Below are 18,057 nucleotides of genomic sequence, written 5' to 3' on the forward strand. Positions count from 1 at the left end.
TCACAAGGTTATTTTAAATTTTTTTTCTTATGGGAATGTCTGCTTCTTCTCCTCCAGCTGTGCTTTTAAATAAATTTTTGAGCTTCAGAAGGACATTTGGCTGCAGGGTTTCAGGATCTCCCAGGGAATGTATTTCCCTTTGGTTAGTGATAGCCACCTTTCTATTCAGTGTGCTTAATCTTCTGGATCACCAGACATCTGGCATCAATGCACACTTGTTTCACAGTTTAGAGGAAAAGCACTGAAAACCACAGGACACTAACCTACTAAATATCCAAAATATCTTACACAATCTCATAGGGTATTACAACAGTTCCCCGGAGTGACACTGCTTACACTGACAGCTTGATTTTGAGTTACATTGTCTTTATTTTTATCCCTTCAGGTAAAAGAAGCTGTGCTTTATTATACGGTGGCAATTTTATTTCATCCTTTATTTTTGTTCTGCCTGTATTTTTGTAACTACTTGTAAACTGATGGTATAATTATGGAATCAAAGAAAATAGTAATGGAGGAGACCTAATAGAATGACTTGCCTTGAAATGAGACTTACTCCACAAATCAGTGTTTTCAGCAACCTGTGATTTGCAATTCCCATAGAATTTCCAGCAGAGACCCAGATCTTGCGATTTATTGTGAGTTCAAGCAAACTGACAATAAATTTGCTTTTGTTTCCAGATTTTCAAAACAGTGCTCTGTAATATATTTTCAGGTGCTATGTCCATCCTTAGATAAAAACCTTGACATAAGGTTGATATATTTTGTAGATATTTTATTAGTGTCTGGTTTGTTTCTATAAAAATCCTGCTCTCCTTCCTTCTTCCTTCCAAAAATTCACATACCTGTCTCTCATTGCTCACCTCACTTGTTTCTATGTAACTAGCCTACTGCTCCAAATTAGTCATCTCAAATTCCATTTATATACTGTCCTTTCCTGAAATAGGTATCTAAAATAGATGGGATGAACTGCTCTAGAAAAGTATCTGTCTCTCCCCATCTACTACAAGGAGACCTTACAGGACTAACATCAACCAACTGCCTGACTCTTAGACATTTAAAACTGTGGGAGAAGTCTTTCACCATCTGTGTGAACACTGTTCTTGTTGCACATCAGTTTGGTCTCCATGGAAGAGATTTTCAGTAGAGCTGCACTGGCTTCCATGAAGCTACATTAACTCATGGCAGTGGTGCCATGAGTTAACCCTTGTTAGCTGTTGCCATGACCCCCTTGTTAGCTGTTCCCTCTCTCGTAGGAAGGAAATAATTGTAAGAGAATAATAATGCATCAAGTTTTAATTTCCCCTTTTTTTGCAGTGATGTCACCCTCAAGACATCTTTTACACATTTTTAAGCATCTTCCCACTGACAGGGATTTTGCCAAGAATGAAAATAAAATTGAATGCTTGGAGTTATAAGATATGTGATCTTTTTTTTTTTTTTTATGTAGGAATTACGACTGTGCTGACTATGACAACAATCAACACTCACCTGCGAGAGACTTTGCCTAAAATTCCATATGTCAAAGCCATTGACATGTATCTCATGGGCTGCTTTGTGTTTGTCTTCTTGGCCTTACTTGAATACGCCTTTGTCAACTACATTTTCTTTGGAAAAGGCCCTCAAAGGCAGAAGAAACTTGCAGAGAAAACAACAAAGGCAAACAACGATCGCTCAAGGTTTGAAGGCAGTCGGGTAGGTTTCTTTAATTAATGTATCTTCTCTCTATTTTTACTTTGCAAAGACTATCGGTATGGAAAAAAAAAACGAAAAGGCTGGCATAAAAACATCACCTTCTGGTGACAACCACCCACATCTTTTTGTGGACAAACTTGGCCATTCTCATTTTCAGGAATTGACACAGAAGAATATTTGTAGGCATGGAGATGTGGAAGTATGGTCTGAATGACAAGTGTAAGAAGAAAACAGTGGGAGGGAAGCCAGCTTGAAAATAAAGGATCAGATCTACAAAGGCATTTATTTGTCTAAATCAAATATAATCTAACTGTGATCTTAACCCTTCACATACATTTCCTATGTAAGTGAATCCAGGATCTGAGCACACCTTTCATCACTTCACTTAGAGGAGATGCATTTACCATGGGAGAGAGCAGAAAAAGGATTAGTTCTGCCATGCTAATTAATTCGCCAGCATAGTTCAGTGCCTTGTGTGGCATTGTCATCTGCTGCTGTTTAGGACCAGCAGGAAAATGTACTAGAGAAACTTTCAGATTGATTTCTGAAGCATGGTATTTGCAAGGTCTGTGCTGACTATGCATCAGCCTATTTCCTTGCCTGGAGTATTACTTTATCCAGTGAATACCTCCTTTTTTAATCTTTGGAAGAAAAATTCACTGTATTCAGCAGTACCTGACATTAAGATGCCATGTAAGTTTGAATAAAACATCTTTCTTTTTTTTACTAAAATTCTCCCAGTGAGGCTTTTTCATTCATTTCTATTGAGTAAGACTGTTTTTTTTCCTAGCTGCTATAAAGTAGAACTGAGTTCACAGTGACAAAACTACTACCTGTTTATCAAAACCAGTATCATAAAAGTGATTTCAAGCTATATTTGTTTATCCTAATGATTTTGTCTGCTATAGTAAATGTAATGCAGAACTACACCTAATTATCAGCACTCATATATGTGAAACAATTCTGAACCAATAAACACATTTTAGTCCACTGTATTATGAAACTAGATTCTCATCACAATTGGCAGTTCTGCTTAGAAGTAAGATAATCAGGAAAACAAATTCTCTTTACTGGAAAAATAAATAGTCATAATAATAAAAAAATACAGATGGGAAAATAAAAGAGTATCCAAATTGAAAGCCTTGGAAAAGATTTTAACTGCAAGCAGGTAATGCAGATGTATACAGTAAGGTTTAATTCTCCTGCTGGAAGCCATCTGGTGTATCTCATCCATTCAAATGATTTACATAATTCAGTACAAGAGTGAATGGATCCAATACTATCCTATGTCTGACAGTTCTTCTATCTTGAGATCAATTTATCTACATTGTCAAAATAATCATAAGTACCTTAACTAATAAAAGTGTATCTTTTTTTACCCAGTTTATGCCCTTTTTATATCCTGGGTCTGCTCATACCACATAGTAATCTTTTTTCCTGGCTTTTGACTTACAACCTTTTGTTTCTGAAGCATCCCAAGCAAATACCACAAACTGTTCTGCTTTTTCTGCTGGTTTAATATCAACTGTGCATGAATGAAAAATTTCTTCACAGCAAGGGCTGTCAAACATTGGAACAGGCTGCCCAGGGAAGTGGTTGAATCACTATCCCTGGAGATATTTAAAAGATGTGCAGATGCGACGCTTTGAGACATGGTTGTAGTGCGGCGGGGGTTGGTTTCTTCTCCCATGTAGCAAGTTACAGGATGAGAGGAAGTGGCCTTAAGTTGCACTAGGGAGGGATTAGATTCTATATTAGGAAACATTTATTCAGAGAAAAGGAAGTCAGGCATTGGAACAGGCTGCCCAGGGACATGGTGGAATCACCATCACTGGAAGAGTTCAAAAGTCACGTGGATGTGGCATGTGGGGACATGCTTTGGTGGTGAACATGGCACTTGGTTAACAGATGAACTCAGTGACCTTAGGGGGCTTCTTAACTAAGAGATTCTATGATTCTATCCAACAAGGAGACAAATTCAGAGCAACGGAGTTCAAAGAAGGGTGTGTTACTTTGTCCCTTGGAGTCCCAGGTGTGAAAGACTGTATGCATTGTAGAATCATATAGACTCAGATTGACTGTGAATACATACTATACATACATACATACTATATATACAAATATAGTCATATATTCAAATATAGTTATATATTCAAATATATATATAATAGATATATGTTTATATATTATATAATATATATATTTACTATATAAAAATATATATAGTTATATATTCAAATATAGTTATTAGTTCAAATAACACAAGATAAATAATTTGGTATAGCACCTTTTTGTGTAGAAAGCATTTTTTCCCCAGGCCTCAGATGGGAAATTCAGCAGAGCTTTATTTCAGTTTCTGGATTCAGTGCCTTTCAGAGAATCAGTGCCAGCATGCAACAGAAACAGACAGAAACATTAGGTAGAACTAATCAGAAATCTTCCTTTGAAACAAAACATAGATAGAAGATTCATTGGCTGTAGGATGTCAAATTTTAATTTCTCATTTGAGAAACATGGGCAAATGTGAACCATTGGGAATTGATGAGAACAGGCAAGAGGTCCCATGGATTTCAAGATGCACATCTCAGGGAAGATACATCTAACAGGTCTACTTTGGGCAAAGTTTTCCATGGCTTCAAGGTACCACAGCCTTGAAGCAGGAAAATGTCTATCTTCTAGGTCATGTCCACCATTTACCATGCTATACAGATATCCATGGATGCAGCAGAACTGGAGTCATGCTAGAATTTTTAGCATACTTTCTATGGAAGACAGTACCTGAAAGCTCTGCAGCCTTCGTTCTGACCACTTCAGGGATAGTAAAGAGTGATTAACTTCCAATCTCTCCTTTGGTGGCTCTTGAAAATCATTGAATCTGATGGAAATAACAGTTGCTTGCGTCTTACTTTAGAGTTGGGATTCCGGTGCTGGATGTTCTAGGAGAGCCTCATGTGGTGTATGCCAATACCGCACAGTAAGGGAGGCTCAGAGGCACACATGAAGACTACTTCGTGAAAGTTCAATGAAATTACTGGTTTTGTGGTTTTGCTGAGGCTTCAGTCTTCCATGGAGTGTAATTCCATTCAGAAAGGGAAGGCTTCTAATCCTGGAAAATACTTCCAGTCTCATGTGATTTGGGGCTGAGTGACATTTTTAAAGAAAGTGAGAATGCCAAAAGCAGGCAGCCCACTTTACACTTATCACCACTATTTCATGACTGCCAAATGTATGCTGTGCTGGAAAGGAGATTTAAAAATGTTCAAATATAAAACTGGAAGAATGCGTTATTATTAGTTTATTTCTGACTACTATTTTGGGTTGCTCTGTTGCTGTTTTGTTTTAGTAATTGAATTTGCTTGTTTATAAACCGTGTGTATGAGCTCCCTGTCACTGATTCAGAATACTAGCTCAGGGCGCTAGAAAAACAAAATGAAACAAATAAAAAAAATGTGAACCAAATAAATAAATAAACATTATTAAATTTATTGTCCACATCAGATGCTGTAACTTGTGGGTGTAGTGACAGAACAACTTAGTGCTGTATCAGGTCCAGCCAGAGTCAGGAGGGGCTGTGGTGTGGTGGACAATCTCTTGTGTTGGGAGGCAGCACAAGCAGAGACGGGGCAACTCTACACATTACCTGCTGTTCAGGCCCTGAGTTCAGGTTTTGCTTTTATGGTTCCCAAGACTCAGTGCTACTGAGACACTGTCTTTCAGGCAAAGGGAACAAGAGAAGGCAGTGGGAAAATGGCATGTTATTTCCAATCAGAAGTGTTTCAGTCCATGGAAACCAGTAGAACCAGCATGGATGCTACTATTGTAGTCTATTTTTACACATCAGAGAAGCGAAGTCTGGAGTGCAAGCTAGCAGGCTTGGTTATAAACACTCCTCTTACAGTAGCAAAAGCGCTTTTCATGCTTTCTTAGTCTTATTGGACTGTAGAGAAAGGGAGTTTAAAAACAAAATGTTCTAGACAACAAAATGCACAGATGCACAGATGTGGGTATATTTGTGTTGTATTTGATAATTGCTTTGCAGAGCAGTAACTTCATGCTCAGTAACACATCTTCATAATGAATGCTTTTGTATTGTCCTGCATCAGAGATTATGGGTTTGAAAAGCCAAAACTGGCACAGCTACCCTCATTTTGGTGCTGCTGCTATGGATGTGCCTCTCCAGTGCCAGGTTTTTAGGTGCTTCTCACTGAGTTACTCTTGGTATGCAACCACTAAGGCTTGCAGTGTTGAGGAGGGCTCCACCAGCTGCTGCTACTGAGCTGTCTGTTGGCTTCAATGCTCCCATTATGGCTTGCTGTCCAGCACTGTCCATGTGTTGAAACCAGTGAGCCAAATAGCTCCAGGTGTAAGGGAAAGAAGAGCTCTTGCAGCATAGAATTGGCACAGCAAGAGTCCTCATGTTGCAGAGGTGACAAAGAAAAGCAGTGGGGAGAGAAAAACTCAGTATTCTCCTGTGTAGCACTGCTAAAGGTGGCATGATGGCTGAAGCATGTCTGACTAAATTGAATCTCTGGAACAGGTTTCAGAAGATTCAGAGCTGGTGATGAGATGAAACCTGAGTGAGCCTTTATGAGTGACTCATCTGTGGATCAGCGGCTGACTACAAAGGAAATTTCACACTTAGCCGTCTCTTCTTTTGACTGCTTTTGCATCACATTTTATTTCAGATAATGCACTGTAAATAGTATTTCTCACTGAATTGTTCCAACCTATCACAGTAAACCATACTTACTAAGACAAACATAGGATGCTGCGCTTTTTTGTGTATAACCGATTTTCATACACATACTAGTTTGGGATTGAAAACTCTCCTTTGAAAGCCTTGACAGTCTGCTTCGTATATGAGGGCAGGCTCTAGGACCAAGGAAGAAATTAATCTTTATTTTTTATAAAATATTTCTTCTGATATGGTATTGATGCCTAAATTAAAGTCCTCTGATTACAGAAGAACCATCAGAAAAGAATAGGCAGTCTCTAAAACGGTTTCCTTTAAAAATTGATCGCCATTGTTACGAATCAATTCCGTTTATCCTGTTTGTGTTGGCAGATTGAGGGTTCATTTATAGCCCTCAAAGCATTCAGTTTTGCTACCTAAGTTTTTTCTTTTAAATAAGGCTCAGATAGTGCCTAATTTATGGCTAAATCAGCATGAGAGAGCTTTTAGGCAATCCTGTTCTCACTTGTTCTTCACTCTTGTAGTAGAGGCTGCTTGTACAATCAGATGGTAAGCATGTGTTTTGGACATTGTTCCTTCTGGGCCAGTCCACAGAGTTTATGTGATGTATGTTAAAGTTCCCTGCTGAAAACATTGCATTTTGGTTCAAAATGTGGCAATTTATGTTTTCAGTTTGGTGAGACCAAAAGTGCAGCCCCAGAGTATCACTCAGGTGGGTAACTATCACACAGGCTCATTCAAGCTTCAAACTCCCAGTGGCTGTCAGACATGTGGGAAGAGCTTCCTCTGAGAAGAGTAATGCATAACCCTTTAGAAAAAGGCCCTTCCCATCAGGCAGTGTCTGCACGTATTTTTAGCTCTGGAGATTCCTGGCTCCAGCCCCCGCTGTTGGCCAAGACAGCAGCTTCCCACCAGGCATTGCTGAGAATAGAGGCTCAGGCCACTTACATCTACTTGTTAATTGTAGCAACCCTGCTTATAAGTGGGATTTTATTGTGAAAATTAATATCTTGACTTCTGTGGAAGAATTACCACTCAGTAAATTGGAAAGTATGGGAGTAGGGAAACTGGCAGTATTCTCTGGTCTATCTTCATCTTTCCTGGATACATTTTCAATGCTTTTTTGAACTGTGGGATATTTTTGTATCACCCCTGTGATGAGTAGGTACCCGATTTTGAAATATATCTGTCAAGGGTGATAAGCACAGTTCTTGTGGGAAGAGCATTCATCCTGTAGCTCATGGTGGGGACATTCACTGTGCACTGGGAGACTCATACATGCATTAGTTCTGTTTCGCGGCCACTTTGCTAAAGTATGAATTGTGCAAATCCTTAGACAGTAAGAAGGACTGGATGTGCAACTCATAGGACATCTCAGAGAGTGCAATAATCCTGACAGTGTGAAATACAGGGCAAAGGAGGACTATGCATTTATTTCCTTTTCTTCCTCCATTGAAATACATCAAGGTTAATTGTAAAACTTCATTATTACTTGATAGACAGTGATGATAATAATATGGAAGTTCCTAATTAGTTTGCTTCTTCATACTTTCCCTGTTTTTCAAGGTCTTTCCATCTTCCCAGTTCTGCTGGGTATCCTAAGCTCATCTACTAAGCTGATATAATATAATTACCTCTTCCATTTCTTGTGCTTATTAATTAATATAAACATACATAAATAGCAGTGAGAGAAGTATCAACTTTTAGACTCAGAGAGAACACTCAAGACTATAATTTTTGTTTTGGCTGCAGTTTGAAATTATTTTTAAATATCCAAAGCATAATATGGTCTATGCATTTAGCTTCAAGCACAGATAAAATTAAGGCCTGATTGCATATTTTTCTACATGTTGGAAAGCCATTTATGCATAAGAAAAGAAGGTAAAAGAGGCAGACACTGATCTCTCTGGTGATCAGTAACAGAACTCAAGGGAATGGCCTAAAGCTGTGTCAGAGGAGGTTCAGGTTGGATGTTAGAAAAAGGTTCTTCTCCCAGAGCATGGTTGGGCATTGGAACAGGCTCCCCAGGGCTGTGGTCACAGCACAAGCCTCACAGAGTTCAAGGAATGTTTGGACAGTGCTCTTAGGCACATGGTGTGACTCTTGGGGATGGTGCAAGGTCAGGAGTCAGACCAGATGATCTTTTTGGGTCCCTTCATCTCAGAATATTCTGTGATTCTGTATGTAACTAAGTACTAGTTTTGATGTAAAATAATGCAAGACTAACTACAGAGACAGAGCTTTTCATTATGTTATTTAAACCCCCTATTTGCATTTATATTGCTTCACATGATGGGAAGTGTTTACATGGTATTTGAAAATTTGGGATTGATGAACAAGTAAACATACCTGTGGGGTTTGAACAAAATGCTTCCTATTTTTGAGCAAAATTCTTCCTCTGAAAGACTTACGAGAAAAAAGAGATTTCATTATAACATACTCCTAAAAATTTAGGGAATATTAAACAGAGAACTAAATGAACTTGAAACAATTCAGAACTCTACCTAGTAATAAATCAAGTCTTATGGTAGTTTTCTGGCCCTAGTAAACTGCTTTCAAACTGGCTTTAACGTTGAAGTTTTAAAATAAATACTGGAGAAAGGTATTCAATAGCAGCTGTTGTATTTTTTTTCTTAAACTAGAATAGCTAATATCTAAATGAGCCTGGGTCCTGAGTAGAAGTAGATTTAGGACTTCCCAGATATAATAGGGCATTGAAGTTTTGGACATGGAACATACAATCCAAGTTGAGTCCACGTGGTGTTCCTACAAGAGCAAAGGAGCAGGTTCTTCGTGAACGTTGTCTTAATTCTCCTTCTGGGTTCAGTTAGGTGAGTCAGAGTCATTTCTGTGTAATGACATTAGGCTGCTGTAGTATTTGAATTTTTCACTTGTACTGTAATATGCATAGTTCAGAAATGGTGAACCTTCAAAGGTGAATCTGCTTCTCAAAGTGCACTTATGTGCGAGTCAGTCACTTCACCTTGGTGCAGGAGTGTGGTTACTCAGAGGTGGGAGGGATGGAGTTTGATATAAATGTATTCTAAAATAAGAGCACTAGTTTTGCATATTTGTGTCCATGCTGATTCACCAGGGAATTAATTGAAGTTTTCATCTGTTTTGATGAGTTTACTGGAAACACTCCAAGGAAACAATCAACCCCTGCTTGTGTTGGAGAGGAGATGTGAGAAAGTGGGGGGAAAGAAGGCTGCAAAAAGAATGCAAGCACAGGGTTGGCAGAGAAGTCAAAAAAGGGAAATACTTTGGTTAAAGAACTATGGGAAGAATTGAGGGGAAATGGACCAAATCCACAGTGTCATCTCTGATTTATAATAGCATTTGAGAGTAAAGCCTGGTATTAGCATTTTGGAGAGAATTTCCAGCACAGAAAGTGACATTTTTGAGCCAGGTGATAAAATTCTATTCTAAGGCTCGTAAGGAGAAAACAAAAGTTTTATCAAAGACATTGGCCTTGTCATACGTAGCCATGACTGTCTCCAGTCAGCTACTTTTCTTAATGTATACCTGGGGTAACATTTTCCCTGGAGCCACTGAGCAACACTCGTGTTCGCTCATGGAGGATTTTGCCTTCCCTGTATATTCAGGCAAACATGAGGTGACTTGCACAGGATACCCTGCCATAGTTAGTTTGCTTCTTTATTTGTTGAGAGAGCTTGTGTACCTTTGTCAAAATAATTTAAATCATTGCTTAAATGATTCCAAAGTCATGTTTATGTGCAAATACTTTTTAACGTGCTGCATGCATTAAGTATTCATACTTTAAGACATCACCTTAAGATTGTCACAAAGTATTAGCATATAGTGCTCTAATGTTGTCAAGAGCTTTGGTGGTTTATTCAAAACCTCTGAAGGAATCAATTTGAGAGAGTAAATCTCAAGAGTATCTGTGGACCAGGGGCTTATTTAGCTTCTGTAGACCTCTTCTTCTCTCTGTCTGCTCCTTCCTCATATCTGACATGCAAGCCTGTTGCTCCATTAGCAGAGAGATGAATTTCAAAAGTATGTTTCCAAATATGTTTCATTTGACGTTTTGAGAAAAATGTATACTGCCATGTAGCTTCATAGGACATAGTGGTATCTTCAGGAAAAGAATTTACACAAAAGTTACAACTTCCTTGACTGCCTTTCTGGTTTGATTTCTAGATGCAGTGACAAACAGTGAAAAGTTGGCACATCAAAGGCAGAAGGCATGTTAAGGTGGCATGTGAAGCTGGCAGATAAGGTGAAGAAGGCTATGCCATGCAAGGAAATAATAGGAATAAAATTATTTGCTCGATCAGGAGAAGCCTGAATACATAGGTGTAGCCTCCATAATACAAGCTTTCAGTTGACAGCTCACAACAGTCCAGGCTCAGTGCAGATGGACAAAGTGCCTAGGATGTGCTGATGTCTGTGTATATGTAGGTGGCAGACAGAATCAGGAGAGATCAGTAAGTCCTGAGGGAAAGAGGAGTTGACATCTGTGGTGGTGGAAGGAAAAGGAGTAGACACCTGCAAAGGGATGGCAGGGCTCTAGAGGTGAGACCCAGCAAAATGGTCTCTCTATGACATTTTTAATAAGCTGAAGGAGGTTTCTCAAAGCCTAGGAGGAGATGGGAAAGATGACATTTGATGCCATGGGGGTCTCTGGATGAGAGATTTTGTTTTAATCTTCACAAAGATAAAGCAGGTTGTTGAGATATTTTACGCATTGCGTAAAAAAGAAAAAATGCTGATCATAATTTGTACTCTTAGTGGGAAAAAAGAGCAGAAGAAATTGAATCAGTTCTTTTCAGAGACCACCATAAGTAGTGATGATATCCATTACTGTATTTTACGCTTGTGTTTATTCCCTGGTTACAGAGACTGCTCAACATAATGAACTCCTTTCTACAAACCTCAAGATCTAAATTTTGTACCCAAACAGTTTTTGCCATGGAGAAAATAAATTATTTTTAATCATCACTGAGGCTTTTCTATGCCATTATTTTTGTTCATGTTATTTATTTTTAATGTGCCATTGCCTACAGCAGCAGGATTTTTTTAGATACCTTAGGATTTTTTTTTCCTATTTGCCTGTATATCATTCATAGCATTTTATATTCTTTTTTTCCATTTGCGAGCACCTTGGCAAAGCATTATTGATATACTATCATAATTATCTTCCTGGAGAAGAGATAAGCTGAAGCATCAATAATTGATGAAAGAAATATCCATTTCACAAAATTTCAATAAGAATGAAAAAAGTTAAATGCATATGGACAGACACAGAGCTGCGCATACTTTTAATCCATCACACAGAGCTTGCAAAGGACATGGTATCAGATGACTTTGCAAACTTCAAAAAGCTGTGACAATAGTCTGTTTTTACAACCACTTGTAAACTGATGCTTCTGGAATGAGATGTTCAACTGCTACACAGTTCACACAGCTAGATCATGTGGCAGGTTAGAAAAATGTATTAATTGTGCAATGAATTATGGATGAATAAATTGCATATGTAAAACTGGAAATTATCCTGTATTCCATGATTCACTGTCTATTTCTGACATGGAGAACTAAATTCTCTTGAACAGTTACACGTGTGTTAACTGTCTGAAAATACCCAGCACAAGGCATTATTTTTACCTTCAGCCATCATTTTCCTTGCCCCAAAACTGGCAGAAAATTTGGAGTTGATCCCTGGATTATCTCTATTGACTGCACATCCTTCAGCATGTAGAGCCTGGGGGTTGTGCTGCCCCCCCAGGGGGCACCAGATACTGACTACCAGACACCACTGCTTAGAACTCCTCAGTGCCACTCATGGGAACTCCCAGGGTTTCTGGACTGAAGGAGCCCTACGCAACTCTGCTGCTCCTCTTTTGCCACTCAGAAGGACTGGAGAGTCTGGCCCGAATTTTAAGACTCTAAATGATCAGGATATTTTCCTTTATTGCTGAAAATTCCATCGCACTGGAAACTTAATTGGGGTTTTGATGATTTTTGTATGGAGCTCTCTGTCATAGGGCTGACCAGGGACCTGGTTTTTTGTCTAGTCCTTGACTGAGTATGGGTTGCTGCTAAGACAAACATTGACCTTGCTGTAGTTGCAGTTGCTATTAAATTAAGCAAAGTATTATTAATATTTAGCCAAAAGATCTATGTAGAAATCGCTGTCAAGTTACTCTCAGCACGACCTTGACTTTGTTAGCATGGTAAATATACTTCGTGCTAAACACTGGTCAGTGCCTCTAGGGCGGTGAAAGGGAAGAGTCCCTCCTACATTCTCAATTCAGCTGCTTTTTTGCTATGCCCTAAGTCACTGATTTTTAAGATCAGTCACTCAAGACAGAAAATCCTTGCAGTTAAAAATTGGCCATGATCGGAAAACTCTGCAAATGACTTTGGAAGGAAACCTTCAGGAGATAAGTTGTAAATAAGCTCTGTGATTGTAAAATGCAGAGTTCAGTGCATCAGAACCATTCTTGTGATTTTAGCAAAGTTCACAGGCACTTTTTTAAACCTTATTTTAGATCACAGTTAAGGAAAAAAAACCCCAAAAACTAGCCAGTTTAATTTAATTTCCTACCTTACCAGAGAGAGGATCCATCCCTTACTCTCTCCCTCCATTGCCAGCAATGTAGATGTTTCACTGAACCTACACCATCCTTTAAAGTGTGGCTGGTTCAGAGGGAGAAGAAAATGGTGGAGTTTGCCAAGGATGGTTTTTGTACTGGATGTTTGGTAGTATGACAATAACCCTGTTTGTAAAAATATTTTAAGTACTTGCCTAATTTTAGGCAGCTGAATAGTGCCATTTCTTTTTTAAGATTGTCACATGCTTAAAAATAATTCTATTATTTTTTAAATATGTATGGGTTTGGAGATTTACATACACCTACATCCTGCTCATCGATGTCAAGTCTTTTGAAAGAATTTATGTTTCTATTTTTTCCACCTAGGTGGACACCCATGGAAACATTCTGCTAACATCACTTGAAATTCACAACGAGGTGGCAAGCAACGAGGTCACCACCAGTGTTACAGAAGCCCGAAATTCAACTATATCCTTTGACAACTCAGGAATCCAGTACAGAAAACAAAGCTCACATCGTGAAAGTCTTGGGAGGCGTTCGTCAGAAAGACCAGGCTCCCACAGCAAGAGGGGCCATTTACGAAGAAGGTCTTCACAACTGAAAATAAAAATCCCCGATCTAACGGATGTGAATGCCATCGACAGATGGTCAAGAATGGTGTTTCCATTCACATTTTCTCTTTTCAACTTGATTTACTGGCTATACTATGTTAACTGAGTGACTTAGTTTTTTTAAAGGACTTCAACTATAACAAGTGAAGTACTACTTGCCTGCAGAGTTTATATATATATTTATATATATATTTATATATTAAAAAATATATATATGAACTTTTACTATGTAGACCATACTCATGTATGTGTGAATACATGTAGCGAAGAACTGTGTGTACTTCAAAGCACATACTGCAAAGCAAAAGTATATGTATGCACACACACATGAACACATTCATTCTGAGGTTATGGACACTTTAACATAGAATGCACTTCAGAGGAACTTTTTAAATCGAAAGGCAGGTGTTGTCAAAGCAGCAAGCCTTGAGAAAGTGTTGTATATTATCACTACAAAACTTTGATTGTCACAGAAATTTTTGAACAGCTGTAATCATGTACAAAATCAGTATTTAGCAACATCCTTTGTAAATGCTGCCATACACACTAATCATAAAGCAGTAGAGTTACACTGGTAAGTTTAAAATAAGTTATTTATATTGCAGATCCATCAACTAACATTTCATCAAGCCAAATTTATTTTTCTTTGCTAAAATTTCTTGGGTTTATGTATGTCATAATACATCTTTTCCCAGTCCTGGATGGGCATACTTTTTAATGATCTCTTGCTTTCTCTTCTGCAGTAAGCAAGCTGATCATGGGAGTGTTGTAGGTCTTTGGAGACATATACAGATTTATAATATTTCAAACAAGCATTTTAAGTGTCCATCAACAGTGACATGAATCTTTTGTAAGTACTGTAAATGTACAGCACATTTTCCTTCCCTTGGACTGGTTCCAGTTGCCATGTCATTTTGAAAGAGAACAGCACATTTTTAGTATAATTTAGCTGAGAATTCAACTACTGTCAATGTGTTCTACATCTGCTGTAGATTTAAAGATTGTTATTCCAGTGAAAGCATAGAAGATGTCTCAGGTTATTTGTTACTTCAACATGAAATCACCTAGCTGTAGCCTTTTTTAAACATGCATTATATTATTTAACACTCTTGTAACATTGTATGTTAATGTAAAATATATTTGCATAATATGCATATAAGCATATTTTCTCAGTATTTTTCTTTCCCGTGCTTGCTATCGTGACCGCATGTTATGTCATATTTTTGTTTCTGTGATGTTACAACTTTTTATTCTCTAGAGTTGAGCAAATAGAGCACTTCTGATACTTTGATTCAGTAATGGAGCATTTTCATATTTTATTTATATACTGAAAGTATATGCCTACACTTACCAAGATAGTGTGCTGCCATCACAGATCACAGGAGTATGTTTTGTTTCAGCATTAACTGTGTTCTAGCATACCCTTCATGCAAATGTGGCCATTTTGGTTTTGATCCCAGTTCATTCCCTCACTGGGATTCCAACTTTTTTCAGTCTAGTAGATTGTAGTCATCAAGGTATGCCAATTTCAGACCTGTAAACCTAATTTGTTATTTATTGGAACTAAATCTTTCTAAAGAAAAGAAGATATATTTTTTGTAAGCAGTGTTTCTATCATGTACATTCTCAAAAAACAACAAATACAGTAGCATAAATAGATCTTAAGAAACAGAATTCGGGCTTAGCCCTGACAGTTCTCTGCATGTGAAATTCCTGTGGACATCAATGGGATTTTTTGACAGAGAGCTTTTGGATGCTAGTTGGAGACTTCATAGGGCAAAAATATGTGTGGATATGCATCTAGCAAAACCACCAAATATTAATGAAACTGAAAAGGCCACCTTGGCTCTGTAATGACCACCCGCTGTTCTCACTAGTACTTGATTAACCTGTGAGTAGAGCTTTACTGATACTTGGGTTCCTGCCGTGTATGGCCCTTTACTGTTCCCATCCCTATTTGCAGCTGAACTGTGAAACTTTGCTGTGGACTGAAGTTCCAGGGTAAATGAGCCTGGTTTGCAGAAGTGTTTCAGTTCCCTCCTTGGGGCTGCTCCTTGAGCAGGGATGGGCTAGGCACTGTTGCCTTGCAGTGCCATCCCCAGCAGGGAGTGTTCACCAGGACCCTGGCGCCTGCCATGGGCACCATCAGCACTGCAGCCCTGCTGCATCCTTGGCAGTGGTGCAAAGTACCTGGAGCTGCAGTTTTCAAGCACTGTATCTGCAGACAACTATACAGCATGAAGAGCCTCAGAGGAGCCCGGATAGCTGGAGCAGAAAAACTTCGTATTTAAAAGCTCCATGGTATTAAGTCCCATTGGTAAAGCGCAATGAAAGCTCTCCAATATCTCTTCAAACTGAAGGGATTATAGAGCACATTGTCATCTTTATAATCAAAGTAACTAACAATTAACACCCTCCCAAAGTACATATTAGATAGGATTGTTGAAAACATCTCCTAAGTTTTTTATCTTAATAGCAAAATATGTTTAAACAAAACATATCTGATTTTAATAAAAACGATAAATGGTAGGCTTTGCTTTAGAAAAATTTCCCTGCTGAAATTATCTCCAAGCAAGTCTTCCTGTAAGTGCCCTGAAGAACTACCCAAGAAGTCGGATTTGAGAATGGTCCTGCCCTCATGATTTAACCACAGCACTCTCTTTTCTTCAAGCCCCACCTCCTAGAAATCACATAGCCAGACAGAAACCTTCAATAAGAAGTGACTTTTTAGGTGTGATAGAAATGTATATTCCACATCCCACTGAAATCAGTTCTTCAGTGGCTTCAAGCAGAATTTCCAAGAAGACAGAAAATTCCTCTCTGTACAGAGCAAAGAGGCAATGTGGATTTTTCAGGGCCCTGCTAGTGCAAGAGGACTGAGTCTCTGAGGACTCTCTCCCTCTCCTACCCTTTGCACTACTGGAGGGCAGGATGTTACTGCAGCCCCCTTCAGGGAACTGTACTCCTCATCTTGCTTGTCCTTGCAAAAAGTAGGCAGTTGCACGTTTCAGCTTTTTCAAAAGATTTTGCATTCATTGGTTTAGTCACAAACAGCTTTAACCTTGAACAGATCCACATCTTGGTTTGGCTTGAAAAAAGCCAGGAAAATCTCACTTAAGGTTAACACTTCATCTTACACACACATTTTTTGTGCCTTTTTTTGCCAATTCCGTTCCTACAGTCCCAGCACAACTTCTTACACACAAAAACACACACATACAACCATGTGTTAAGAATAGTGTTTGCCTTGACCTCCCGTTTTCTGGCTCTTGACCCTGTGCACTAGCTGCAGTATATTATTTTAACCATAGATTACTTTAAGACTAAAAACGGTAATTTCAATTAAATCACACCAGAGTAATGCATTTCATAGCTAATTAACTCCTTTGTAACTCAACACTACTATGAATAATGTTTGCACACAATTTGTTTGTAAAAGGCATTAAAAAAAGAAAAACTGGAACTATCTTCTGTTGTAGTCAAAAGGGTCAATAAACAGTAGAAATATTATGGTGGTTTAACTCTAAGTTGATTTCATCCCATTGTAAAGATAAATTAAAACCCAGTCCTTTTTGCTTAAGGCACAGCTATGTATTTTTGGTATTCTTCTGCAGTGAAAAAAAAAGAATAGTAAAATGGAATGATGAAGAGATGCTTTATGAAAATATTGATGAATGAATATTAATTTATTAAAAAGGATTTAAAAATTATTTGGTTGTTGGTTTTTTTTTTCTGGGGATGGAGGGAGCATGATAATTTTGTTTAGCCAAATTTAATCTTAAATATCATGTAACGATTAGTCTTACACATTTTACAGAAAAAGACCAAATATGGAAGCATTTTCTAAACAACACACAAATAGCAGAAGAGATTCTGAAGCACTGAACAACTATATTTCCTAGTGCTTTATATTGCAGATCAAGGAAGAGGGGGAAACTACATCTACTGACTTAGCAAGATTCTTAAGAGCAAACCAATCTGTCTTTAAGCTGCAGCAGTGCCACTTAAGAGCAAAAAGTTTGTTCTGTGTTTTAAAAAAGGCTGCTTCTACCAAGGACACGAAAGAGTTTTTTAATGTCAAAACAAGACAGCGTTCATTTATATATCTCAGTAATCAAGTACTGTGTTCATTACACTTTTTATTGCTAAATATTAATAGATTATTTTAGAGGAGTCAGGATACAGAGAATATTGTGAAAGGGGGTTTTAAAGGGACCTTGATATTAGTTGTAAAACCCCTTCCCCCAAAACCACAAAAATATCTCAAAAATTTGGAAAGCAGGAACAACTATCATATGCTTGCTTAAATCCCATAGCAGCTAATGATATATATCACAATTTTTAAAAGTAGATAAAATGTTCGTAGTTTCTTTTAAATCAACAGAAAGGCTCCCTCTCATTTCAGCATGTTTCAACTCACTTTTAGTAATGCTTCCCAAGAGGTAATTAACATCTATTATCTATTTTTTCTAGTCCAGCCTGC

At 38.1% G+C, this 18,057-nt stretch overlaps 1 protein-coding gene across 1 annotated transcript in view; it reads left to right on the forward strand.

Annotated features, from left to right (window-relative positions):
• GABRB3 (gamma-aminobutyric acid type A receptor subunit beta3) overlaps positions 1-17,281 on the forward strand; it is a 116,958-nt gene extending 99,677 nt beyond the window's left edge. Inside the window, exons 8-9 of the mRNA XM_066313581.1 lie at positions 1,448-1,692; positions 13,330-17,281. Coding sequence (XP_066169678.1) covers positions 1,448-1,692; positions 13,330-13,680 — 596 coding nt within the window. The 3' untranslated portion in view covers positions 13,681-17,281. The remainder of the gene's footprint in view (positions 1-1,447; positions 1,693-13,329) is intronic.
• The last annotated feature ends 776 nt before the right edge of the window (positions 17,282-18,057 follow it).

Source organism: Sylvia atricapilla, chromosome 2 (assembly GCF_009819655.1).
Source record: "Sylvia atricapilla isolate bSylAtr1 chromosome 2, bSylAtr1.pri, whole genome shotgun sequence".
Lineage (NCBI taxonomy): Eukaryota > Metazoa > Chordata > Aves > Passeriformes > Sylviidae > Sylvia > Sylvia atricapilla.